Genomic DNA, 27646 nt, shown 5'->3' with positions numbered 1-27646 from the left:
AAGCAACAACTACCTCAGAAGGACAAAGGAACAAATAAATACTAACCTACATGAAATGACCTAAACGGGGAAGGGATTTTGGTAAAGTCAGGTGAGGCAAACTTTTCTAAAAGATGGGATAGGGAAGACAAATGGAAAAATTATATGACTTTAGATACTTAGACTGTACATTTTTCACCTTTAAGAAGCTTTATTCTTTCTGGGGGTAAGGGTGAGGCAAAGTTTATGCATATGTGAGCACTTATAAGAGACGGCATAAAAATGAGGATTAAAAGAGTTTGATTTTTTTTTTAAAGATTTATTTATTTGACAGAGAGAAACACAGCAAGAGAGGAAACACAAGAAGGGGGAGTGGGAGAGGGAGAAGCAGGCTTCCCACGGAGCGGGGAGCCTGATGCAGGGCTCGATCCCAGGACCGTGGGATCATGACCTGAGCCAAAGGCAGACGCTTAACGACTGAGCCACCCAGGCACCCCAAGAGTTTCTTGATTTAACATTATCAATATTATTTTGAGGTAATATTATCCTGTAGCTTTAAATCATTTTTGGACATAGATAGGATATACAATCTAAAAAGTAATTTTAACCTAGATGTCAAAGTTACTATATATTATTCAATTTTATGTGTCATCAGATGGAGAAAACTTACCCTAAGACAATGAGTTCACCATATTTTACTGGTGCTTTGGATGGATGATTTTCTTGATCAGGAGAAAACATGAGCTTGGCTGTCTTTCTCAAATCTTTGTTCACTGGTCAGGAGCCTTGGGACACCTTTTGCATTATCTCCTAGAGGGAAAAAGTTTTCATTAATAATGTGAACAATGAATTTCAGTTTAAATAAAGATGTTATTTTCTAGCAGTCCTTGTAAGCACAATATTATGCAAAGTTATCATATATAATATACAAAGTGTATGACATTTTCCCCAATAGTGGTTATATATTTGGTCCAACTGTTTAAATAGTTTAAAAATGTAAATTTGGTAACTTCTACTTCTAGGAAGATGCAGTAGGAGTATTTTTCCCTATTATTTCCACTAACTACAACTACAAACTCTGGATATTATATATAAAACATAAGAAGACTCTGAAAAGTAGAGAGAAGATAGACCAGCTAGGGACCTTGGGGCACAAGGAATGACACGGCGCTGAGTTTCTCTGGGTTTTCTTTATGCTTAATATATCCCAGATTAAGAGCTGAAGAATCCAGCAACCTGGAAATGTCAATTGGCAGAGACAAAAAAAAAAAAAAAAAAAAATCCACCCAAAAGCTCGCTCTCTCTAGTTAAAGGAATGAGGAAGGGGCTGCCTTAGTAAGAGAAATAACTTTTGACAATAACCACTCTACTGTAGCCAAACACCACAGAAAACACTGGCCCTACCACGGCCTACACAAGCAAGAGCCAAGTGGGGAGCCTACATTTCCACCTCATGAGGCCGTAAGGAAGAAGCCTAGCCCCTGCCCCCAACCGGGGTATTATCAGGGCAGCCAAGTAGGGAGCCAAGACTTCCACCCTGCTGGTTGGTAACATGCCCCCACCTCTACTCTAGCAGTGTCAGGGGAGCATGGACTTCCACACTCACTTGCAGTAACAAGGATTCCCTTCCCTTTGGGTGTCAATGAAGCCTGACTAGGGAAACTGGACTTCTATGTCTATCTGGCAGTAATAAGGAGGCAGCCACTATTCCCGAGCTAAGGTAGTGACAGAAAAAGACAGTGGAAACAGTAGGTGTAGATAACATCCAGAGTCTCAGAACATAACACCAAAATGTCCAGGTTCCAACAGAAAACCATTCATTGTATTAAGAACTACAAAGATTTAAGACAATGCAAAAAGATAATAAAGACAAAAGCTGAGATGGCAGAGATCAGAATTACCTGAAAAGGATTTTAAACCAATCATGATAAAAATGTGAAATGCTTTAATGAACAACTGCAAACATATTTGGGACCAAAAAAAAAAAGTCTGGACAAAGAAACAAAAATTTAAAAGCTCACTTTTTAGGATGGGCTTACCAGCAAAATAAAAGGGACATTATAAAGAATCAGTGAACCAGAAGAGAGAAATTACTTAATCTGAATGACAGAGGGAAAACAGACTAAAAGAAGAGGAAGGAGGGGGAGGAGAAGAGAAGAAAGGAAAGGAAAGGAAAGGAAAGGAAAGGAAAGGAAAGGCAAGGCAAGGCAAGGCAAGGCAAGGCAAGGCAAGGAAAGGAAAGGAAGAAAAAGAAAATGAAGAAAGAACAGAGCCTCATGGACCTGTGGGACCGCAGCAAAAGATCTAACATTTTTATCACTGGAACCCAGTAAGAGAGGAAAGAGAATAGAGCTGAAAAAGTATTCAAATAATGGCTGGAAACTTGCCAAATTTGGAAAGAGAAACCACACAACCACAGATTCAAGAAACTGAACAAATCTCACAGAGCATAAACCTGAAGAATTCCATGCCAAGATACATCATAGAAGCCAGAAAAAAGTAGCATATATTTTTCAGGTGCTGAAAGAAAAGAACTGTCAACCAGAATCCTATACCCAGCAAAAATGGAAGGGAAATCAAGACAGTTTCAGGTGAGGGAAAATTAAAGAGAACTTGTCACCATAGATCTACTCTATCAGAATGGCTAGCAGAAATTCTCTAAGAAAAATGATAAAAAGAACCCTGGAACATCAGAAAAGAAGAAAGAACATGGTAAGTAAAAATACAGGTAATACAATAAGCTTTCCTTTTCTTGAATTTCTATAGGATGTCTGAAAGTCAAAGCAAAAATTATTAACACTGTCTGATGTGGTTTCAGATATATGTAAAGGAATATTTAAGACAATTATATATGGCACACCTGGGCATTTATCCTAGAGAAATGAAGACTTATGTTACAAACCCTATACATGAATGTTTATAGCAGCCTTATTCATAATAGCCAAAAACTGGAAACAATCCAGATGTTCTTTACTGAGTGAATGATTAAACTGTGGTACATCCATGTTGTGGAATAGTACTCAGCAATAAAAAGGAACACACTACTGGTATATATGAAATAACATGGCTGAATCTCTAGAGAATGATGCTGAGTAAAAAAAGCCAACCTCAACAGGTTACGAAAATGATTTTATTTATGTAACACTCTTGAAATGACAGAATTATAGAAATGGGAAACATAAATGCTTGCTAGGAGTTAAGGAGGGGGTGGGAGTGAAAGGGAAGTGGGCATGGCTACAGAAAGACAACAGAAAGGATCCCTGTGGTGATGGAAATGTTCTGTATTTTTACCAATGTCAGTATTCTGGTTGTGATATTTTACTATAGCTTTGCAAGATATTACCATTGGGGGAAACTGTGTAAAGGATACACAGAATCTCTCTCTGTATTATTTCTTGTGACCACATATGAATCTACAATGATCCCAAATTAAAAAGCTTAATTAAGAAATATAAATTTGACACACATATGAAAAACAAAATATTTCTGATAAGCCAGAAAAAATGCTACAATAAACAATCCCCACAATACTATCATGTTTATTTCATCAGCAGCTTAATGGGACCAGTTATTTCCTACACCTGTTCTCTCCACGGTCTTCCTGTTAGACCTGTTACAAAGGTTTTTCACAACAAAACTCTTACTAGCTAACCCATGACAGTCTCCTGATTTTATACTTCCATCAACAAGTTCCATAGGAAACCAATGAATGAAAAATGCCTATCTGTATTTTTCTATAGTACAGCGAAATACAGCCTCTATAGCAGCACTTTTGGAGAGAAGGCAACACAGACTATTTGTAGCCCAATGAGTAAGAACAAGTAAAAGGAAAAAGCTTAGCCATTTTGACCTCTTTTATCCGTTGTAACTGACATACACATTTAAACCAGCAATTCAGACACACTAATTTTTGTTAGTAAATTTAAAAAACACTTATTTTAAATAAATAAAACATGCTTAAGAATTATTTAAAAAACACATTTCCTCCATTCAAATACTCTATAAAATCCTCTCATCTCCCCAGATAAATGTTTTATTTCAGGAAAATAAACTATACTGATCATATCTTCCATTTAGAAAAAGAAATAATACGAAGCTAACTAAAGCCTTCAATGTAAAAATTTAAGAGTTTTAAAACAAATTAATTCAGAGGCACCTGGGTGGATCAGTCGTTAAGCGTCTGCCTTTGGCTCAGGTCATGATCCCAGGGTCCTGGGATCGAGCCCCAAGTCGGTCTCCCTGCTCTGCGGGAAGCCTGCTTCTTCCTCTCCCATTCCCCCTGCTTGTGTTCCCTCTCTCGCTTTGTCTGTCTCTGTCAAATAAATAAATACAATCTTTAAAAAAAAAAAAAATAGACTGTTTGGGGCACCTGGGTGGCTCAGTCATTAAGCATCTGCCTTCGGCTTAGGTCATGATCCCAGGGTCCCGGAATCGAGCCCCACATCAAGCTCCCTGCTCCATAGGAAGCCTGCTTCTCCCTCTCCCACTCCCCCTGCTTGTGTTCCCTCTCTCGCTGTGTCTCTCTCTGTCAAATAAATAAATAAATTCTTTAAAAAAAAAACCCAAATTAATTCAAATTAACCAAAGAACAATTTTGGTTCCATATTACAAGACCTTCTGATCTATATTAAATCAGATTTTACTATACAAACAAGAATTCATACCCTCTTATTCCCCCCTCAAAGAAGCATCCCATTACAAAAAGCTAAGCAAAGCTTAATTAGAAGCTTTAACTGTGCTTTTCTTCAATTAAGGTACTGTCATCAAACACAAAAACATTGCTTTGATACATTTCTAACCAAGAACAGCAAGAATTAAAAATGTAATAACAAGAATTAAAGTTTAAATTAAATTTTAATAATGGGGCTTTGTCTTGATTTGTACTCCCATTTAGAGTTACTTTCTATTTTTAGGAAGTGATAATTTTCCATTTATAGTAGTAAAATGTTCCTTTTAAAAACACTTATTTAAAGAGGTAAGTCAATTTAAAAGTACTAAATAGTATCAATAAGTACACAGATACGGGTGAAATCTGAAAGTGATAAATGTGAATGTCCATATTTGGCTGATACTCGTGTATAGCAGGGCTAGCAAATATTAGCTTATGTTCTAGTTCTGGCTCTCTTTGAACAAAGCAATGTTCCCTCATCTCTAAAAATGATGGGACTAAAGTAGAATGAAGAGAATTTTGGAGCTGTAAAAAATACGAGACCATCTGGTTCTAACATAAGAATTTATAAGTAATGTACATTTAGGACTATAGATTTAGTCCCATCACCTCGATAGCAAAAGGAACAATTTTTAGCTTTGACAAGTAACTGGAATAGGGCTAGCATATATCCACCATACAGACCTTGGCCAAATTAGCCAAGAAAAACAATAGATTTCCAATTACACTTATTTTTACTCTGCTTAGGTCCCTTAGAAGGCCTGATTTTGGGATATTTTATCAGTGAAATCAAAGTCTCAATACAGGAACACACTCAAACTTGGCTTTTATTTCTGTATCTAATAATCTGAAAGCTGTAATAAAACACTTTAGTAGTACTGTTTATACACTTAAATGACCCAAGATAAACAGTTTTCTTAAATTCAAAATGGGCATATAACCAGTGATATATAACTGGCATTCTTAAACTATGAATAATATATGCTATGACAGCTACTTCTCCTGGAACCTTTCATTGCAATTCTAATACATGTTTACATGTGTTTGTCAGAAAGAATTGTTAGAATCTTTACATGTTCTGAAGAGTCATGATTTTTACAGTGGTTTAGAATCTTTAACAAAGCCAAGTTACTAGGTGGTGCTCCTGTACCCACCCTCCTTGTATATTCTCTATATTTAAAATCTGAATAAAATATAGAATTCTTCAAAATTAATTCCTAAAGTCATTCCTAAATTCACTTGAGACCGTGAAGTGGGTATCTATATAAAGTATATTCTAATGCCTCAATTACTGGCCCCATCTGTTGATACTCAATTGAGTTAGTTGGTCTGACCTCATAAATTCAGTTCTATCCCAATGTGATGATCTAACAAAAAGAATATTAAATAGCACCATTAATTCTACCTGAGACTGGAAAAAAAGGATAGAAAAAAATCCTGCTAATAATAAGGCTGTTTTCTATAATACCTATTATTTTAAAACTCTGCTTGATCCTTAGAAAGTAAGCATGTTCTCATCAGCAGGGACCTTCCCAAGTTAAACAAATTGTTTTAAAGAAACACATTCAAGAATATTGTTATTTTCTGTGTAGGCTTGGAAAACATAAAAAACGAGCCACAAAATATATATTTCTTAGAAAAAGTCTCATTAAATTTGACTGATAAAGGATTCTAATTGAAGAGTTGATACAAAAACAATTGTTTTTGTATCAACTCTTCCCAAAGGAATGACTTTCTGTAACATATAATTGTCAGTTTCACTTAAAGAAGGAAAACTGGGAAATCAATCTTTGTTCAAATTGCTCCCTCAACAAACATGTTTTTTTCTTTTATTTACATTGCACACAGCCTTCTGCTTACTACCTACTAAACACAAGTACAAAATTCCTGCCCTGAAAAATAAAAAGCAAAACAAATACTAAACAAAGAACAAAACTGATCTTACATAGATGTTTACATAATCTTTTGAACACTTCTATTTTGGTGGGGAAGTGAGTAGGCACAAAGGGTTGCAGAGGAAAAAAAAAAGGAAAATGTTTTAAAACATGAAATGCTTCTTTATGGTGAAAAATGGTGTGGACTGCATATATTATCTCTAATGAAACAGATTCCCATCTACACTAGAGTTTCCCTTTGGCTGATTTCAAAAGGATGACTCAAACAACTGTTTTGGTATATTTGTGGTGGAGCCGTTTTATGAAACCAATTAAGCTACGATTGAAGGGAGGTGAATTTATAGCAGTTTCTTGAAAATAAGAGTGAAAATCTAATCACCTTCTTCCTTTTTTCACAATCAGCAGGATTAATAAACAGCATTCTTCCATAAAAAGGATAGAAGAAACAATGGAGCCTGCAGGAATATGAGGTTATAATACTGCCCGTCAGTGACTTTAAACTTTTTAATACAGCAATGGAGGAAGTGAAGTCCATGTTCCCCTTCCCAAAATACAGGGCACCCCCTGTTAGAACACCTAGTCTTTCCCATCAGGACAGCCCAAAAGACATGCTGATATTCTACTACTTATAGGGACAACATATTTTCATCCTGATGGGAAAGCAGTTAACATCTTTCACAGGGACAGTATTTGCTCCTCAAAACTAGGGTTTCTCAACCTTGGCACTACTGATATTTTGACATTGTGGGGTAGCTGGCCTGTTCACTGCAGGAGGTTCAATAGCACTCCTGGCCTTTACACCCCAGAGGTGCCAGGAGCATCCCTAGTTGTGATGATCAAAAATGTCCCACCTTCCCACCCTTCACCCTGTGAGAACTGTTCTAATCTCAAATTGAGGATGACAGCTTGTTCTCAGGAGGGGAATTTCCCCTATTTTTGGCATAGTGCTTGGCACATAGTAAGATATTTAATAAATGTTTGCTTACCTCATCATACTGATGTCTTAAATGGTTATTACCAAGCCTTGTGTTAGTGAAGGCAATGGCTTTGAAGGTAGCTGCAGTTTTAGCATTTTATTAGAATCGGTAAGAGTGGCTGGAAGTGAAAATTGACGAACGATCATCTTACCTTGATGGTGATTAATTATTAATATTTCTGTGCATTTAAAATATTTTAATATTGTAGCAACCTCTCTTAAGTGGTTGAAGGAAAGGGATTGGAGCTGGGGTGGCCACAGTAGTCTAATAGGCCAGTGCTGGATAGTCTGACATTTAGAGAAAGGCTAATCCGTGAAGGCCAGATAAGCAAGTATCTTCTTGACCTAGGGGGGCCGTATCTGGAGAAATGAAAAGCAAGCTTTGTAAAGCATAGGGGAATCTTTTTAAATCAAAAGGGGTGTCAACTTGAATCAACCTTGGATTAAAGTCTATCTTGCACTTGCACAGAATGTTAATTAGCAAAGAGTTTTCACATAAGGTTATTTTATTTGACCCTCACAATAGCCCTGTGAATTAGAAAAGTCTTATTAACTCCATTTTCCAGATAAGGGAACTGAGCGTGTTAGTCAGAAAGGCCACTGACTGGGTTCAAGGCCAAACAGGTAATATCTGGCAAAGCTAGAACTGAGACCCATATATTAATTTAACATATATTAACTCATTTATCCCCATTTTATAAATGGAGAAACTGTGGCTCCTAGAAGTTAAGTAGCCTGGGTTTTCTGATACCACAAATCAAATCCCATACATGATTGGGTGGGGCTAATTCCTAAATAAGAATAGGATGCCCCTACTATGGGATCATTTAGGAGAGAGATTGGAAAGTATACCTGGGTAAAATAAACTAAACAAGTTACACTCCAATATAGACTAGTAACAACTATGCAACTATGACTAGTGTTTTTTGAGATTGTTGGAAACTGTCACGTCCTCACTGCTCACTGTATTTGTCAATCCTGTTTCCTGGTAGCGACCAACAATAAAAACTTCAGTAAATGAAGTGGATTTTGCATGGTTGTTTAAAAAATGGAAAGAGAGAAAGGAAGCCAAGATGAAAAGCAGGGTATTTCACTAAGGCAAATTCCTGGTACCATCGGAAAGAAAAACATGTATTGGAAAGTGAGTCAAGACAGCTTATGGACAGAAGCCTTCATGTACTCCCTAAAAAGTAACAATCAAGAAAAAACTGCAGGTCCTGATCGGCTGACCTCAAATGATGACTTAATTCCCTACACACAGAAATGTATTTTAAAAGACACAAATAAGGCCTCAAACATTTTTACTGTCTCTGCCCATACTTGGCCTGTGTGCAACCCTTTCAGATTACCAAAGTTCCTAAAATGAGAATATGCTTCTCAAAAAGCAAGACTAGAAATTCCCTTAGGTTTAACCACTAAAATCCCAAACAAAAGTCTGCAGAAAGCAGCAAATTCAGTGGGATTTGACAGCTATTTGGAACAAAAACATTGGATAAGAGTATATTCATGGAAAAGTCTATCATTTTCTAAAGTCAGCACTCAACACTGGCAGTCAACTCATGCTTATGCTACCTTTTTTTTTTCCATAGTGGCTAAAACTTACTGGGTTCTGTCCCTGTGCCAAGCACTGTTCTAAGCACTTTACACGTATTGACTGATTTAATCCCCAGAACAACCTTAATGAGGTAGGAACTATTACAACCTTTACTTTATAGATAAGAAAACTAAGGTTCCAACTCATGCTCGCTATTACAGGCTACATGTTACATGCTATTGTCCCAAAATGGGAATAAAGTAATACTGACTAGCCATTTTAATTTTCTCAGTAATTCAATTAATTGTTTAAAGCTGAATTAAAAGTCTCTTGGATAAAATTTAAACATGGAAAAATGAATAAAATGGTTTCTTTCCCAAACTTTATTTTTTTTTAAAGATTTTATTTATTTATTTGACAGAGAGAGACACAGCGAGAGAGGGAACACAAGCAGGGGGAGTGGGAGAGGGAGAAGCAGGCTCCCCATGCGGGGCTCGATCCCAAGACCTGGGGATCATGACCTGAGCCAAAGGCAGATGCTTAACGACTGAGCCACCCAGGTGCCCCCAACCACTTTAAATGTATACTAACCCATGAAATTAAAAAAATGGAACACTGAGCCTATCGTCATCTTTTTATATTCCAGCAGTAAACAATATTAATCTTATGTAGGTTATGGGCCCTTCCAAAAAGAGTATTATGTAATAATTATTTTGGAAAGTTAAATTACTCCCAGAAAGAGAATAACCTGGGTTTTCTCTAGTCCTTATTTTTATTGGAACACTGACCAAATTACATGCATTTTAAAAAAGGCAACAACAGGGGCGCCTGGGTGGCTGAGTTGGTTCAGCAACGGACTCTTGATTTCAGCTCCGGTCGTCACCTCAGGATCTTGTGGGACTGAGCCCTAAGTCGGGCTCTGCACACAGTGGGGAGTGAGCTTGTCCCTTTCCTTCTGCTTCCCCTCCACACTACTTGTGTGTGCATGCTCTCTCTCTCAAATAAATAATAAAAAAGGCAATAATAATAGTCTCAAAATATCTCCCCAAGACATTAATTATACAGGAGAAAACAGAAACTTCCCAGTGTAAAAGCAGGCAGACACCATTTTAACCAACTGATCAAGGATAACATTATCTGTAATATAACATTTTGATATCAAGTATCCTGTGATTAAGATGCACCAAAAGACACATTGCTTCCGGGTGCCTGGGTGGCTCAGTTGGTTAAGCGATTGCCTTCGGCTCAGGTCATGATCCTGGAGTCCCAGGCTGGAGTCCCACATCAGGGTCCCTGCTCAGCAGGGAGTCTGCTTCTCCCTCTGACCCTCTTCCCTCTTGTGCTCTCTCTCTCATTCTCTCTCTCAAATAAATAAAATCTAAAAAAAAAAAAAAAGACATATTGCTTCCATGGTATGTTACCAAAAAATGCATAACCTCAATCTAATTACCAGAAAACATCAGACCAATGCAAACTGACAGACATTCTACATAATAACTATCAGTACTCTTCAAAGTGCCAAAGTCATAAGAGACAAAGACCGGAAAACTCCCAGATTGGAATAGATTAGGAGATGAAATAACTGCCTGGGGTATGGGATCATGAACTGGATCCTAGAGCAGAAAAAGGACATTAGTGGAAAGCTGGCTAAATTTGAATATGGTCTATAGTTTAGTTAATCGTATTGTACCAACCTTAATTTCCTGGTTTTGATAAATATAATCTGATTATATAGATTGTCAACACTAGAGGAGGCTGAGTAAAGGATATATGTAAACTAGCTGAATTAGTTTTCCAATATTTCTATAAGCTAAAATTACTTCAAAATCAAAAGTAAAAAAGAGACAATAAAAACAAAATACAAAAAACAGCCCCTTAAATTAATAAAAGGCATTAAAATGAATTCAGGATTCAAAGTTGGCCTCCTTTCAGCCTTCTCACAACCTAAAGGTACAGTATTTCCACGTTGTGCTGGTCCTATCAAGTCACAGAGCCACCCAGGCCTCCCATCCTTTCTCTGATGTGAAACTGCCCATCCACGGCCCGTTGGTCAAGAAGGTTGTTACTACAAGTATGGCCACTCAACAGACTGAGTGATACCAAACCCAAAGTGATCCATTTCCCACACTGACTAGAATTTGCAGAACCACGCTTCATGGATTTTTAAGAAAAAAGAAAAAGAAAAAAAAAGTTATGACACAGAAGGGCAACTTTATTATTAATCTACTGTAGGTGGCTTTATTAGAAAACACTCTGTATATGCAGTAATATCATAGCTTCTGAATTAATGTATTTACATTTATTTTTCTTATCTATAAAGTCAGGGTTATAATAGTGCCTACCTCATTAGGTTGTTCTGAGGATTAAGTCAGTTAATACATATAAATTCAGTTAATATATGTACATTTACATGTAACTGAAATCTTTAACAGTGTTTGAATCTGAGTTCTGTCCACCTACACACATGAATCCTCGTCTTAAATAGTTTATGAAAAGGAATAGAAGGGGAGCTGGGAGGAAGAAGAATTAGGAAAAAGCAGCATCAAATTTTAATTCTGATACATTTCACTAAAATAAAATCTTGAGGGGCGCCTGGGTGGCTCAGGCGTTAAGCGTCTGCCTTCGGCTCAGGTCATGGTCCCAGGGTCCTGGGATAGAGGCCCCCCATTGGGCTCCCTGCTCAGCGGGAAGACTGCTTCTCCCCGCCCCCATTCCCCCTGCTTGTGTTCCCTCTGTCGCTGTGTCTCTCTCTGTCAAATAAATAAATAAAAATAAAAATAAAAATAAAATCTTGAAAAGCTAGAAAGTCAAGGACTTTCCTGAGTTATTCACTAGATTACTTCATTACAATAGTGTTTTCTTCAGACTAGAGAAGACACTGTGAAAGTCTAAGCTGTGACTGTGTAGGGCCAAACCTGAGCATTCTGGCCCTTGACAGTCATGAGGGCAATATCCAGGGTCCTTCATGAATTCTCGAATCTACAAAACCTATTCTGCAGCACATGATTTTCTCTACCTATGGTGACAATATTTTCCATACTTCATAGATTTTGTCACCAGCGCTGAATGAGAACAACAAAGCGGCTTTGAGATTTGGACGTTGGACAATCCGCTTGGTTCAGTCACTATATACGTAAGTCATAGACTTTTGGGTCTCTTAAAATTCTTCAAACTGTGAGGGTTAAACCAGGGATTCTCAAGGACCTAATGTAATATAAAAAAATTTTTTTTAAAAGTACTTGCTAAATACCCACTATGTATTTAGTTAGGCATACAAAGTAGGTCTTACTAATACTTAATAATACTGCTCCATCATTTTAGATTTATCTTCTCAGAGATTCATCTTTATTTTTTGGTATCTAAACAAATGTTTACATTCTATTATTGGTAGATAACTTTGACACCACACAAGTTCTAGTTTTCTACTACTCATAATATGTAACAGGCCCTGAAATACAATCAAAGGCCTCAAAAATCACTGCAGTTAGTGTCAAGGTTGAATGTTGTATAAATGTTTGATTTTCAAAATGGGGAAAAACTATACACCTAAGTCAAGTCAGAGTTAGTATATGTATTCCCTGCTCTTATAGGGAAGTTAACTTTAACTCTTTTATAGTTTCATAATTCCATTATAAATTCTATTAAAAAGGAAGGGAAAAATGTAGTTGAAAATTCAAATTACAAATGAATCTTCAAAACTGTGTCTAACAGTAAGGTTAGAAAGAGATCATTATTAAAAGATGACAACTATTATTCATCTAACGAAAAGAAGTTTCATCTTATGAGAATTTTAGTTTTCTCTTTGGTTCACAAAAAGTTCTCAAAAGTAGCAGCTGATCTTTCTTTGACCAAATCATGTTTTCCCCATAAATCTTTATAGCAATAATTTAGAGACATTGTGTGTGGGAGGCTAAGAACATCTATTTTTTAGCAGAGTGATTATTTTAAATCACTCAGTGTGGTATTCCTACTTAACTCTTTTCATTAGGAAAATGATACATACATACAGCTGAGATATTTTTACAAATTTCCTCTCTCTACTCTGTTATTGTTATATTATCACATTATAAATACCCCAATTATGCAAAATTACTATGATCAATTTTTCCTCCTAATTTGCAACTTTTCTCGTTACTTCCATTTTATACATGTACAAGAGTGAATACTTCCCCCTCACAAACAGATTAGAAAATTTGACAAAAAATGCACACACATTACTGGGTAGCATGTCAATATTCTAGCAAAAAGATTCAATTTTTAATAAATTTCTTATAAAAAGAAAAATAAAACTCAATTATAACCCTTTCTTTTAATGAAAACACAATGCTTTAGAAAATACTGAGAACTTATGATTGTTCATTTTATAGCAGAAAGAGTCCCATCTCATCAAACATCAGATCTAAAATTATTAAATCTCTTCCCATCATATCAGAAGAAGAACAACAAAACATTCAGGGTAGGAACATTACTTAAAATCTTTATAAAGCAAGACTCTCAATATTATAAAAAATTTTTTATACTTTTTCCCTACCTTATGAAAATGTCTAAATAGTAAATTGTAGTTATCTCAAAGGCCTAGATCTCTTTGAGAGAACCTCAAGAGGAGATTTATGGTCAAAAAGCAAGATTCTGAATAAGCTGTCAATAGCTAACCAAAGTACAATGACAGCACCATCATTCTGGCTTCCAAACAATTTTCTTCAGAGAGCAACATAATTCACAAATTTAATAATTCAAAAGAAAACAATGGACAACATTAAGTTCTAAAGCATGTAAAAAAAAAAAAAACACCTACATACACTAGCTTGGATTGGGAAAATATTACACATGAAGAGTTTTCAAGTTTCTGTTGACCAGCAGTCAAGAGGCAATAAACACCTGTAGATATTTTTCTTAGGACTGATGGAGGTGAGATTAACAGTGTAAAGCCTCCCTAAAAACACAGAAGCCTCAGAGCTAGATATTTATTCAACCCTTTCTCTAAGACAGAAGGAAATGTAATTCATACATAACACTTCTAAAGTTGAATGTGAAAAAATTAAACATAAGCAATCTGATTATGATTCAAATCATTCCCCTTACAACCTTACCTCTAACCTGAAGCGCTGACAATGTGACACTTAAAATAAGCTACAGAATACCTACCTCTTTATTCCACTGCTATCAGCATTAGCTAGATAAACAATCTTCTCACCAGTAGAAAAAATCCAGACAGTATTAAAGCATCTCCCAATCACACTTGGAATCACACACTGAATAGCTGTCTGCTCAGTGTTCTTTCACTTAAGCACCTCATAATGTGTGTGGGTGGGCCTGTGTTACGCAAAATAGGTAAACACTATATAATTCTAAATTCTATTGGCTGAAGTGAGAACTCAGTTCTCCCTCACGTCCTCCCTAAGGAAGCTTGTAGCCCAAAAGGGAAGAAACGGAAGTAAGAGGGAAGCACAGAACAGTTTTTAACACAGGCTTAATTTGAAGTAATGGAATAAGGTACCTGAAAAGGCAATACTCTATTTCTTAAATGGCTGACTGAGGTAACTATATAAATGCTCTAGAAATGTCAGAGGTATAACTAAGATATTGAACTACCTTCTCATGATAGTGTAATAATCTATTTTTAACAGATTTAGTATAATAATCTGTTAAGAACATTCCATTAAAAAAAACCGGAAGAATCAATGCAATTCACATATAAAGAAATAGTGTCCATTTAGCTTTATCTAATGAATCAGATTTTTTTGGTCTTGTTACAAAACACTACATTATCACAGGCATAAGAACAGGTGAACATTCAATCACATTTTCAATTGATCATGCTTTTTTATTTCTAGCTTTGTATTTTAAAATAAATTAGATTCATTTGGTGCTCATGAACAGGGACAATCGATAGCAATACCCAGTGGTGAGCTGGGATTGTTTAATATTCATCAAAGAGCGACTGAGGGCACCCTACTTATTGACTTGTAAACTTCATTTGAAGAGTTAACTCCCTGCAGCTCCAAATTCCCCCATTCCTCTTCTTAAGAAATGTATTTTCTTAAGGTAAAGGGTTGTGCATGGAACTCATCTATTTTTTTTTTTAAAGCATGCTAATTAAGTCACAAGAGTAAAGGCTGGTTCATACCTGATCAATGAGCCGCACAGGCAAACCATCTATACCCTCCACCCATTAAACTCTTGCCCTACTCCAGATACTCCCTCATACAAAAATGCTTTTGATTGGCCTAAGTCTAATAATACCTTGTCACCTAACACCCTGGCATAAAATACCCCCTCCCTCCCATGTCATTGCTGCAAGTTTACTTCTGTTGCTTCCCAGCATTCCATATCTGTGTCATATCCCCTGAAGCTGTTCTTCAGTAAATCTGCATAATGTTTCCTCTGCCCATTCAGCTGGCAGCAGGCCCGCTCTGGTTACTGTGAAGTAAATCTGCTCCAGGAGTCTGCTTTTGTCTAACCAGTGTAGATGCATGTCCAGTTCAGGAAATACATCTATAAAAATGACCTGGGCATATTCTAAGATTTTGCTATTTGGTAATCCTGCCTTGTCATGTGATTCTGGGCCTATGAAACTGCTCAAGAAGCCGGACATGACAGGTCCAATACTCATACTAAATAGAATGTAGTTGTGACTATTCCTTAAACTTGAGTCTACAACAAAACCTGAGGATCTGACAGTCTTTAGACCAACATATCAACTCTCTTAAAATTTGCGGAGTGTGTTTCTTGCTCAAAAACTAAAGTAACTGAGATATCAGTAGCTCAGGAACTACCTTAATGATTAAAATTAGAGCATTAAGAGTATAAAAGTTCCTTATGTATTTCAAGCTCTGTGTTTATACCATATAGTCTCCTGAGGGAATATAATTTTCCTAAAGAACTCTAAGAAAACATTAAAGACAAAACCTCCGTATTTTCTGAGTATGGTTGAGTTATTTTTATAATGGGACAAAGACCCATATTCATAAGAGAGAGAAGGCTAGAATTAAATCTCCAAGCTCTTCTTTCCCAGTCTGAATTCTACTTTTTTCTATTCATTCTTTCATTCATTTATAAAGATTTTATTTATTTATTTGACTGAGAGAGACACAGTGAGAGAGAGAACACAAGCAGGGGAAGTGGGAGAGGGAGAGCAGGCTTCCCGCGGAGCAGGGAGCCCAATGCGGGGCTCGATCCCAGGATGGTATCATAACCTGAGCTGAAGGCAGATGCTTAACAACTGAGTCACCCAGGTGCCCCTCTTTTCCTTTTTTTAAAGTTCTATTTAAGTGATCTCTACACACAATGTGAGGCTCGAACTCATGACCGCGAGGATCAAGGGTCAGATGCTCTACCTACTGAGCCAGCCAGGTGTCCCTACTTTTTGCTTTTCACATGTGCTTTATTTATAATAATGTCTGATTAATAATATCATGTAGACCAGTCAAATACAAAAACAAAAACTTTAAGCACTTTTCTTAGGTTGGTGGGAATCAAAGTTCCCAAATGTTGGCAAATGGACCTGAATTTCAGTGACCTTCCCCCTCTCTTCTTCCATATCTAGCTTGGTTTACAGGTGTCTTAAACTTCCTGGTCTCTATCTACAGTGACTGAACTTCTGGCAAGTACCTCAGTTGAGCTTTGGGACCAATGATAAACTTTTAGTACCCTGAAAACTTTTAAAAATCATTCTGGAAAAAGGCTAAACAAAACAAAGTACACTTACCTCACAATTTTTAGGCCTTTTCTGATGTTTCTTTTCTTATGGTCCTGTTTTTCTTATTAGTTGTAGTCTAGGTTTTGATTTCCCCTCTGGACACAACTAACCTCTGAGAGCGTGCTTCTTCTCTAATGATCTCTGAAAACTTCCGCGGAAGGAATCAAGGACTTAATCTTCATAGTCCCTTTACCTCTAGCCACACCCACAGCAGGTGTGTAAATTATTTCATCCTTTAGTTCTGCCTCACTGATGATGTGTAGGTCATGTTCTTCTAATACATAAGCAAATTCACATAGATGGCATTGGCTACCCTATAATGTCTTTACTGAGTATCTACATGTACCTGGTTTTTTACTTGCCAAATCCATCTATCTCCAATCCTTTTGAGAAAAAGATATATTGGGGCCTAAGATTTTTCAACAAGGGGAGGGGGAAGGAAAAAGGAATAAGAAGGAGAAGGAGAAAAAAGTCACTGGTATTACTGCACCACAGAATCACATTCTAAAGCTGGAAAGAACCTTAAAATATATCCTTCCTATTCAACTTGCACAATTTTCTTTTCAATTCCCTCATTTTATAGATGAGAAAAATCTATACCCAGAGAGGGTAGGTCATTTGATGAAGTTATAGGGCTAAGTAGTGGAGCTAGACAACAGATCTTTGACTTCCTTTTTTCCCCCCAGATCTTCTGACTTCTGTTAGTCTGTTTCATTAGTTTTGGAGGCAAGACCATAAGCACTAAAGAACAGAACAGTCAGCCAACAAGTAACTCATACCTTGTGCTGTGCAAGTATCATCATATGACATAGCCAAGTATTCACCTTTAGCTTTATTATTTGCTGTGTTGGTTGTTATAATAATTTATATCATAAAGAGAAAGCTGAAAATTAGATAAATAAAAGTTTGATGACAGGCATACCATGGAGATTGGTTTCTTTTTGTTCATCAGAGGGGCTATGCCTCCCTGAACTGTCTGTTCACTCTCCCACTCTGTGGGCTTTTGCTAACCTAGAAGTCTCCTTAAACAAACCAAAGAAACCTAGATATCAAAAGTACTGCCATAGATAAGCCACAGAATGGGAAAAAATATTTGCAAATCACTTATGTGATATAGATCTATCTATATCTAAATACAGATATATAAAGAACTCTTGCAATTAAATGATAAAAATATAAACCCAATTAAAAATTGGTAAAGGATCTGAATAGACATTTCTCTAAAAACAGATAAACAAGTGAGCAATAAGTTCATGAAAAAATGCTCAACTCACTAGCGTTTAGGGAAATGTAAATCAAAACCACAAAGAAATAGCACTTCACAGCCACTAGGATGACCATAGTAAAAGACAGATGATAATAATAAGTATTGGCAAGGATGTGGAAAAGGTAGAATCCTCAATCACTGCTGGTAGGAAAGTAAAATGCTGCAGTCATTTTGGAAAACAGTCTGGCAGTTCTTTAAAAGATTAAACATTAAGTTATCATACAACCCAGGAATTCTACTCATAGGTATATATCCAGGAGAAATGATAACATATGTCCATATTTAGACTTGTGGATGAATGTGCATTGGGCAGCATTATTCATATGGTCAGAGTGGAACAACCCAAAAGTCTATCAACTGTTGAATGAATAAACAAAATGTGGTGTCCATACAATAGAATATTTGGCAATAAAAAGGAATAAAGACCTGTTAGAATCAAACACATATGGTGACCAGACTTGAAAACTCCCTGAGCAGTCATACAAGCAAAGTTTAATTTAGCTTATTAAGCAAGATAAGTGAAGTTACCCTGACCTGGATCGCTGCTAAAAATCATAAGCAAAATAGTTCCCCAAACTGATAAGGAGTGAGCAGTAACCAGTTCTCTTTCTTTTAAGAAAATTTCAATATTGCAAGTAACCACCATAAAGAATAAACATTCATGCCTTCACACTATATAAACTACTTTATAATAATATACCTCTGAGCCTCATTCCATGTTTTGATTTGAGTGCTCCTGGTTTGCAAACTGTCTTTTTGATATGCACTCAATAAACTTTTACTAATTTCTACTTAAGTGACTGATTTTACTTGTTTTCTTTATGAACTTTTGACAGTACTGACAGATGCTACAACATGGATGAACTTTGAAAACATCATGTTAAATGAAAGAAGCCACTCACAAAGGACAACATATTATATGATTCCATTTATATGAAATGTCTAGAATAGGCAAATCCAGAGACAGAAAGATAGGTGGTTGACCAGGGTGAGGGTAGGTAAGTGGGGTTTGAGGAGTGATGGCTAAAGGCTATGGGGTGTCTTTTTCAGCTGATGAAAATGTTCTAAAATTGATCATGATGATGGTTGCACAACTCTGTGACTATACAAAAATCCAGTGAAGTATACACTTTAAAGTGGGTAAACTGTATGGTATATAAATTATATCTCAATAAAGCTGTTACAATAAATAACAAAGAAACAAAATATTACCACATTAAAAAAAAAATCCTGCCATACTTGAGATTACTGAATGCTGGCATACATCTGGAATTCAAATACTAATGTTCTGAAGAATAAAAGATCAGAACTTATGCAACTTTAGAACTTGCAAAAGTTAAAAAATTCTAAATATTTTGGGCGCCTGGGTGGCTCAGTCGTTAAGCATCTGCCTTCGGCTCAGGTCATGATCCTAGGGTCCTGGGATTGAGCCCCGCATCGGGCTCCTTGCTCTGCAGGGAGCCTGCTTCTCCCTCTCCCACTCCCCCTGCTTGTGGTCCCTCTCTCTCTGTGTCTCTCTACGTCAAATAGATAAATAAAATCTTAACAAAAAAATTCTAAATATTTTAACTCCTATTACTTGTTGAACCATAGAACTGGAGGGAAGTAATTATTTGAACATTCTACAAGTTTTCACAGAGCTTAAGACTTTCCCAAACCAAATGTTTTTTGTACCAGAAATCACAAAATTGACAATTAGGCTTGGAATTTCTAACCTCATTGTTTCAATCTAGCTTTAATTGCAGACCTGAGTTTTTTTGGTTTATGTTTTGCTGACATCTTACATCACCCTTCAATGAATGCAACTGAGCATGGTGTTTCCTCTAACACCAATCAATTCATCAGTTCTCTGACACCAAGTGGGTGTCCAATAATTCAATTCAACTGATGCTACTTACCTGGAGTTCACTCAGCTCCCACAAGTTAAAGAGCTCAGTCCCAAAAGACCATCCCATTTCTAATGCCAGTTGCAAATCCCAGGCTCTCTCTACTTCTAACAGGCTATAAATTGGGGGTTTGCCCCACTCCACATGTTCCATAATTTATTAACAGGACTCACACAACTCAGGAATACACTTCACTTACATTTACCACCTTATTGTAAAAGGAAATATTAGCTACAAATATTAGCTTACAGTCCTATTTGGTTAAATAACTAAAAATAGTTTAAAAACTATTATTTCTAGGTTACCAGATAATGATATCTCTACACAACAAGATTATAAAGAGCCATCCCTTTTCCAATATTCTTAGATTGGTATTTTCCATTAAATGATTATTAATGATTTTTTCTACTAACAACAGCAATTGTAGGCTTCCCTTGCAATTTAATTAACTTAGATGTTTGAGTAGTTTTCAAACTGAGGGCTCTGGTCTCCTTACTTTTTTTTTTTTTTTTTTTTAAGTAGGCTCCACACCCAGTGTGGAGCTCAATGCAAGGGTTGAATTCACAACCTGAGATCAAGACCTGAGCGGAGATCAAGAGTTGGATACTTAACTACTGAGCCACCGGGGCGCCCCCTCCTTACTTTTAATTTTGTGCACCTAGAATAACTAATAATGCAATTACTAATCCAACAAATTATCAGTGAGCATTCACTATAATACCAGAAGCTACGGGAGTATTCAAACGAATGCAAAAGGTGTGATTCCCTATACCAAAATTTATTTCCTTACTGTTAGGAAAAGGGGTATAAATCAATCAGCCCAACCCAAATCAGTACAGGACAGATACCATATTAAAGCAAAAGACCATAGGTACTGTAAAACCTCAAAGAAAAGTATTACCACTTCAGTGGAAGAGGATCCAGGGAAATCTTCATAGGAGGGGTATTTGAGTTGGGCCTCGTGAGACAAACTAGATTTTGATAAGCAGAGAAATGGCAATTCAGATGGAAGAAACACATGCATTAAGACAAAAAAGGCAAGGAGTTAAAACTATAGTGTGTGCTCAAGAAAAGGTAAGTAAGTAGGTTCCCTGAAATAAGGGACTGGTTAGGAGACCAATAAACAGTAAGTCTGTGGAAATCAAGGAGCATGTCTCTGTAAGCTCAGTCACTATCAGCAAGCACTGAATAAATGTCTAATAACTGAATGAGATACAGCTGAAAGGTAAAAAGTACCCAATATAGTGGGCCTTAAGGGTCAGGGTAAGGTAAAGAGACTGAACTTTATTCTGGAGTTAATCAAAAGTCTTTAAACAAGGTTTCAGAGAGGGGAGAAAACAAACGTGTTATCTGCTGGGTAGCAGGTATTAAGAACTTAATACACATTAAACTCAAATTTTATAACTGTCTCATAACAGATGAGGAAAACAGGCTAAATAATTTGCTCAAGGTCATTTTGAAACTAACTGGCAAAAGTTATGATCTGAACTTAAGCCCGTCCTTTCCACCATTCTACACAGCAAAGGTCAATCAATCAATCAAACCAGGGCCAGAAGCTGTCTGCCAAAAATGTCTGATAAAAATAATGTATTATGTCAAATTCATATTTTTAGTCTGGATTATTACCACATTATGGAAAAATGGGTTTTTGCCAAGTTTAGGTGGAATTTTGGGATAGTATGACCCAAAATACAGGCTGCAGTAGCACACATAAAACTCACTTTAGGGATTTTTGGGAAGTCATCTCAAAGAAAGTTACCTTTCAGAATACAGTAAACCAATATGAGAAGTTAATCTGAATATGGAGAGGGAAATATATGCCATATGCATTAAGACAAAATGGAAAGCCCCAAAGGCACAGGCACGTTACTGATTCTCCTCACATGTCTTGTCAATTTTCCACTATTTAGGAAAATCTATATTGATGAATATAGGGGACTGGTGTGAGATCCCTCAGCATTTGTGTACTGTTGTGTGTTGCTGTGTGTTGTTCAACATCTCTCAGAGGGAGGGCTCTTTTCCTAAAGAAGGTTACCAGAGAGGGATGGGTTTATATCTTTATTTTTTCTCAGGGTGAATGGATTAAGAACAGGCCAGTAATGTGGCTCCCCAAGTGAGATGAGTTACATAGATGTTTCTGCAATGCAAATATGTAAAAGGAATAAGAAACTGTATATGCAGCTAGAAGATGTTTATGAAACTATCTGAAACCAGCCAGGTCAAAACTGATAAAAAAAAAATCTCTGTTCTGTATTGGACATGGTTTTCATACTTTAAGGTACTGAGAACCAGGACAAATTTGACTAAGTCTGAGTTTACTCACAGGAATGAGAAGCTGGGTGGGGTAGGTTGGAAGAAAACCAAAGAAATCACCAATTATGACTTTTAGTATTGTACACCAAAATAAAACACTTCATTTTAAAAAATTCAGTTCAGTGCAAACAAAAAGTATGATAGCAACTGATTCCCCTTTATAGCCTCACAATAGAGAAAATTCTTGACCTCATATTTTTTCAATGATGGACTACCAAGACCAGAAAAAAACATTCCCATATTAATTTGCGAAAGCCCAGGTTGTTAATAACCCTTTTGCTGATGCTTATTAAACAAAAACAACACAACAAGGTAGAATGAAAGCATAAAACCCATCAAATTCCATGCCATTAAGAGTTGATTTGAGGGGCACCTGGGTGGCTCAGTTGGTTAAGCCTCTGCCTTCGGCTCAGGACATGATCCCAGGGTCCTGGGATCCAGCCCTGCATCAGGCGCCCTGCTCAATGGGAGCCTGCTTCTCCCTCTCCTCCCTATCAGTCGCTTTCTCTATCCCTCTGTCTCAAATAAATAAAATCTTAAAAAAAAAAGAGTTGATTGGAAAACTTTTCAGAGGCATGATTCCATATACACTTGTTGGGAGACTATACTTTAGTAGATTACAACACCATAGCAATGTTTCCTAAACAATGTTAAGTGAGTTGGGTTTTTAACATTGGTGAATATGGCTTGAATTGGTAGTGGGTATCTTCTGGAACTTTGCTGTGCTATATTATATTCATTTAGTGCTGTTTTAACTGTTTTTCTCAAACTCTATTTTCAATGAGTGCTTGACTGAAACAACTGCAACTTTGCTAATCATAATCCTTGTTGTCAAAGGATTACTGTACCTGAAATTGGAACTGACCTGGAAAATCTAGGCTTTTGCCTTAGTTAACATTTGAAAGTCAGAATTTAGCTTACCTTTAACTACATTTATTAGGACTGACCGCTAGATAGGAGTAGATCCTTTTGGCAGAAAGTTTCTCTACCTTTGGTTGATTGACTTTTTTCCATCAGGCATCTCAGATAAAAACAGACTCTTCCCATTCATATAATTTAGAAACTATATTCTATAGACACCTGAAAAGATGGTATGCTGTTAAATCTAGTTCCCTTTTAAGTAATTTCAGCTCAAGCTAAGATTGGGGAGATGAAAATATCAACCAGTTTTCTTCACACTCAAAACTGAGAACCTATCTGTACCAAAACTGAGATACAAAAGTGGGTTGTGTGGGGAGGGGAGAAGTATAGATTTAAAACCCAGAAAGGTAACACTGTCCTATTTTGGAATTTCTAAAATTGAGGTTAGTTCAATACACATTTACATGGTGCCTACTATGGTTCAGCTACTGTGCAAGGAGTTATAGATTCAAAGATTAAATGAGAAATATTCCTCTCCTAAAGGAACTATTAAAATTAGGAAAAACATGTTTTTTTGCAGCTAGAATTTTTCTGAGATATCCTTTTAAAATCATGTAATAGTCTTATAAGCAAATAAAGTTATACACGATATACTTATATGCTTTTAAAACTGTAAAAATGGATTAGCAAATGTACTTTTTTAAAGTACCGTAGGGGAGCTAGGGTGGTTCAGTTGGTTGGGCATCCGACTCCTCAGGTCATGATTTCAGGGTTGTGAGACTGAGCCTGGTGTCTACTCCATACTGAGCATGGAATCTGCTTGGGATTCTCTCCCTCCCTCTGCCCCTCCACCCCCTCACCCTGGGCTTGTGTATACTCTCTCTCTTTCTCTCGCTCACATAAATGAATGAATGAATGGATGGATGAATAAAAGTACTGTATGCATTTTAATTGCCATCAACATTTCTTTCTTCTCTTCCTCTCACTAAGAAAAATTTTTACAGGACCTCAAAAATTTCCTAAAATTTTACATTTTTAAAGAGTTACAGACTGAGCTAAACTAATGTGACATCTATAATGAATTTTTAAAAAATTCTTAATTTGCTTCTGTTGTCATCTTTAATTATTTGTCCTAATAATGATTCCTGCTTTTACTGGAGTTTTATTGTAGAGTATATGACAGTTTGTTTAAATGTCTACACACATCTTTAAATTTCATACAGCTTACAATTCTCAGCAAGGCTCTCCTCTATTAATATTTTCACATATTAACATTTGTCAAAAAATTGGGTTTTATGTAAGTTAACAGTTATTTTTCATAATAGAAATTAACATATTGTTCTTTCTCTTTGAAGGCCCTGACACAGATATAAAATTGCTGATATTTGGATCAGTAAAGTTTACTGGATTGTTTTTTTCTTAACCTTTGACCATAAAGTGTTTGGTCTATCACTGTGTTTACTGAGCCAAATATCTACAAGGACAAACAGCAAAGCTTCCTATTCATTCCAGCTAAATCAATTAGGTTATTCACACATTTACTGAACACTTGCCAAAAGCCCCCCCCCCCTTTTTGGTATCAATAAAAAGCATTCTTATAATAAAGGTTTATTTTGTTTTGGAAAAAAGCCAGGGTTCTTAAATTTACTGTGTTACTTTGCAACTCCTGCTTCACTTGCCTTCTACATTGTGTAGGTGGAAGAAAGAAACCAAGACATTCAGAACAAAATGTGAAGTCAAGAGAAATTTTTAGACAGCAATAAATTGTGAAAATGACTTAAACTTACTGTCAGAACAATCTTTTGTAGAGAAACATAAATGTGGGAACTTTAACATACCCTTAACATTCAATGAAAAAATACTAGGCTCAGAATACCACAGATTCAAATCTTATTTGTTTAAACTAATTTGGGCTCTTTTTTATGTAACTCAAACTGCAATTAAAATAATATTTGAATAGGTTTTGTCTAATTATTCCTCTTAGTACTTCAAAAAAAGGCTTAACTTCTTAATAACCTATGAAATATATTATTCTCTTTGTGGTTATGAAAATGTTCTTCAGTAAACATTTAGAGTATTTATAAATTTTCCAAGACCACTCATTTAAAGTCACGCTGTATTTTGGAAAGTCCACTTTAAACGAATGATCTTACATTTGTAAAACACATTAATACATGTATAAAAACCAAGCAAATTAATATGTTGTTGATTCTAGAAGATGTAGAGAGTACAGACTACAATTGCTAATACTGCTGATCCATATATAATCACAGGAATTTCTTTAATGACTAATGTTAGAACATTAATCTAGAACCTTCTAAGCCAAGGTATGTATTATTTTTTATTCAAATCATTGATTACCTCTTGAGAAACAATGTAATTTTTGTTAGAAATGATTTTCAACTTTTATTTATACTACAAGAGTTATTGTGGTGGCTGAAATAGAAAGCTTCTCACATGATGTGTCCCAATAAGCTCTATTACTTTTGGTTTTTAAGTTTTAAACCACGTTTCTTTAGGATCCACCACAATTCAAATTCTTCTAACTTTTCCCCAGATTTAAAATGATATATCACATATTTTTGACAAAAAAGTAAAACTGAATAAATGCTCAGTAAGTAATAGTTGTTTTAATGTTATCACTATTTACCTGTAATGTTTCAAGACCCATTTGATATGCCTTTTCCAATGAGGAAGTCTTTCCTTACCTCCTAAACACTTATCCTTACATCCAGCTTTGCATTACAGTAGGTATGGATCTTGTACCATCTCCTATTAAAGCTGAAAACATCTATAAAACTGAAAAAATTGTTTTGCTCATTTTGCTGACCTTAACAGAAGGAAAGAAAATGTTAAATATATGTTTAAGTTAGATTTCATGAGGTCTTCATTTTATTTTATTATTTTTTAAGATTTTATTTGAGAGAGAGTGCATGAGCAGGGGGGGAGGGGAGAAGCAGGCTCCCAGCTGAGCAGGGAGCCCCATGTGGGGCTCCATCCCAGGACCCTGGGATCATGACCCAAGCCAAAGGCAGACAGACGCTTAACCGACTGAGCCACCCAGGCACCCCTGAAGTCTTCATTTTAATTTGGTGAGTAAAGCATAAATATTTCTATGGTGTCAAGAAATTTTGGGGCATCTGGGTGGCTCAGCTGGTTGAGTGTCCAACTCTTGACTTCGTCTCAGGTCATGATCTCAGGGTCCTGGAATCAGTCCCTGAGTCAGGCTCTGTGCTCAATGTGGAGTCGGCTTGGGATTCTCTCCGGCCCTCCCCCTGCTCTCTCTCTCTAAAATAAACAAAATCTTAAAAAAAAAAAAAAATCTAAAAGAAAAAAAACTAAAATTTCCTAAATACTATAGGATAGTAGAGCCTTAATGGGATATTTGTACTCATTCACATATATATGAATGTAATGTAAAAAATGGAAGAAGTGGGACACCTGGGTGGCTTAGTTGGTTAAGCATCTGCCTTCAGCTCAGGTCATGATCCCAAGGTCCTGGGATCGAATCCCACATCAGGCTCGCTGCTCAGAGGGGAGCGTGCTTCTCCCTCTGACTGCTGGTCCCCTTGCTTGTGCGTTCTCTCTCTCTCTCTGACAAAATAAATAAAAGCTTAAAAAAAAAAAGAAATGAAAGGAGCTATCTAAATGATTATATTAGAGACTGAAATGTAAATATAATTTTCCACTTCATTTCACACTTTTGATGTTAAAAAGAATAAAAGTACAATACAATACAATAAAAGTACAAAACTTTATTTTCCTTTTCAGTAATAACTTGAGTTTCCATTTTCAGACTAAAATCAGTTACAGTAATGAATACAGAAAGCCTTTTTAGTGTCCCTCATCACCCCTCACTGCTCCTCCTCTCCCCAAGGCCCTGAGTGTCTAGCAGAGAACCTTAGATTTCATGGTTCTTTATGAACTTATTGGTCTAAAAGCCCAGTCTGCTTAAGGCATTAAAGAAGTATTAACCTAGAAAAACATGTGAATCCATAAAGACACTGTTGTATATCATAAGAACTAGTTATCAGCAAATGTGATTACTATAGCTAATAGGAAAATTAATAGTATGGAATTTATTAAAGTAGCACCAAATTTTAAAATTGATATTCTCAAAGCTCTTCAAAGTTGAAGTCCTAGCAATTCCCATTTATATATTGCTTTAAAACAGTCATGTGAAGGGAAGTCATACAAATTCCAAATTAGCAATGAATACTAAATGAAAAAAAAACCAATCAGGCTGGTCTTCTTTAGTTGAGACCTAACTCTTAAAATGGAAAAGATACAACAAGAGTTAAGGACATCTATTTTCTGTTGCCCAGCACACATTCATCCTTCCTGTAATATAATGGTATCCTCATTTCCTTTTTGGAAATTACAGTTTATGTATATCTGGTGGAGTTGACTATGCCCTCAAACTCAATGGCTGGGCATATGGCTCACTCCTAGACAATCCAAACTTCACATTCCTGTGGCTACAGAGTGGGCCAGTCTGAGCCAATAAGATGCAGTGAGACTTTTGCTAGGGCTTCTAGGAAAAAGATGGTCACTCTTTCCAGATACA

General features: G+C 36.3%; 1 protein-coding gene across 2 annotated transcripts in view; it reads right to left on the bottom strand.

The window, feature by feature from the left end:
* PELI1 (pellino E3 ubiquitin protein ligase 1) overlaps nt 1-27646 on the bottom strand; it is a 57710-nt gene that overhangs the window by 13068 nt on the left and 16996 nt on the right. The window contains exons 1-2 of one of the 2 annotated variants that reach the window (XM_073897655.1): nt 14199-14303; nt 650-789 (exon numbers count right to left, since the gene is read on the bottom strand). In XM_073897655.1, coding sequence (XP_073753756.1) covers nt 650-720 — 71 coding nt within the window. In that variant the 5' untranslated portion in view covers nt 721-789; nt 14199-14303. Of the gene's footprint in view, nt 1-649; nt 790-14198; nt 14304-27646 lie in introns of those variants that run through there. The other variant, XM_025868591.1, reaches the window with a different exon arrangement.

The sequence above is a fragment of the Callorhinus ursinus genome, unplaced genomic scaffold (assembly GCF_003265705.2).
Source record: "Callorhinus ursinus isolate GAN/ISIS: 27379988/994484 unplaced genomic scaffold, GSC_fseal_2.0 scaffold10, whole genome shotgun sequence".
Taxonomy (NCBI): domain Eukaryota; kingdom Metazoa; phylum Chordata; class Mammalia; order Carnivora; family Otariidae; genus Callorhinus; species Callorhinus ursinus.
The sequence above is the reverse complement of the archived record's forward strand: the minus strand, read 5'-3'. Positions and strand labels throughout refer to the sequence as shown.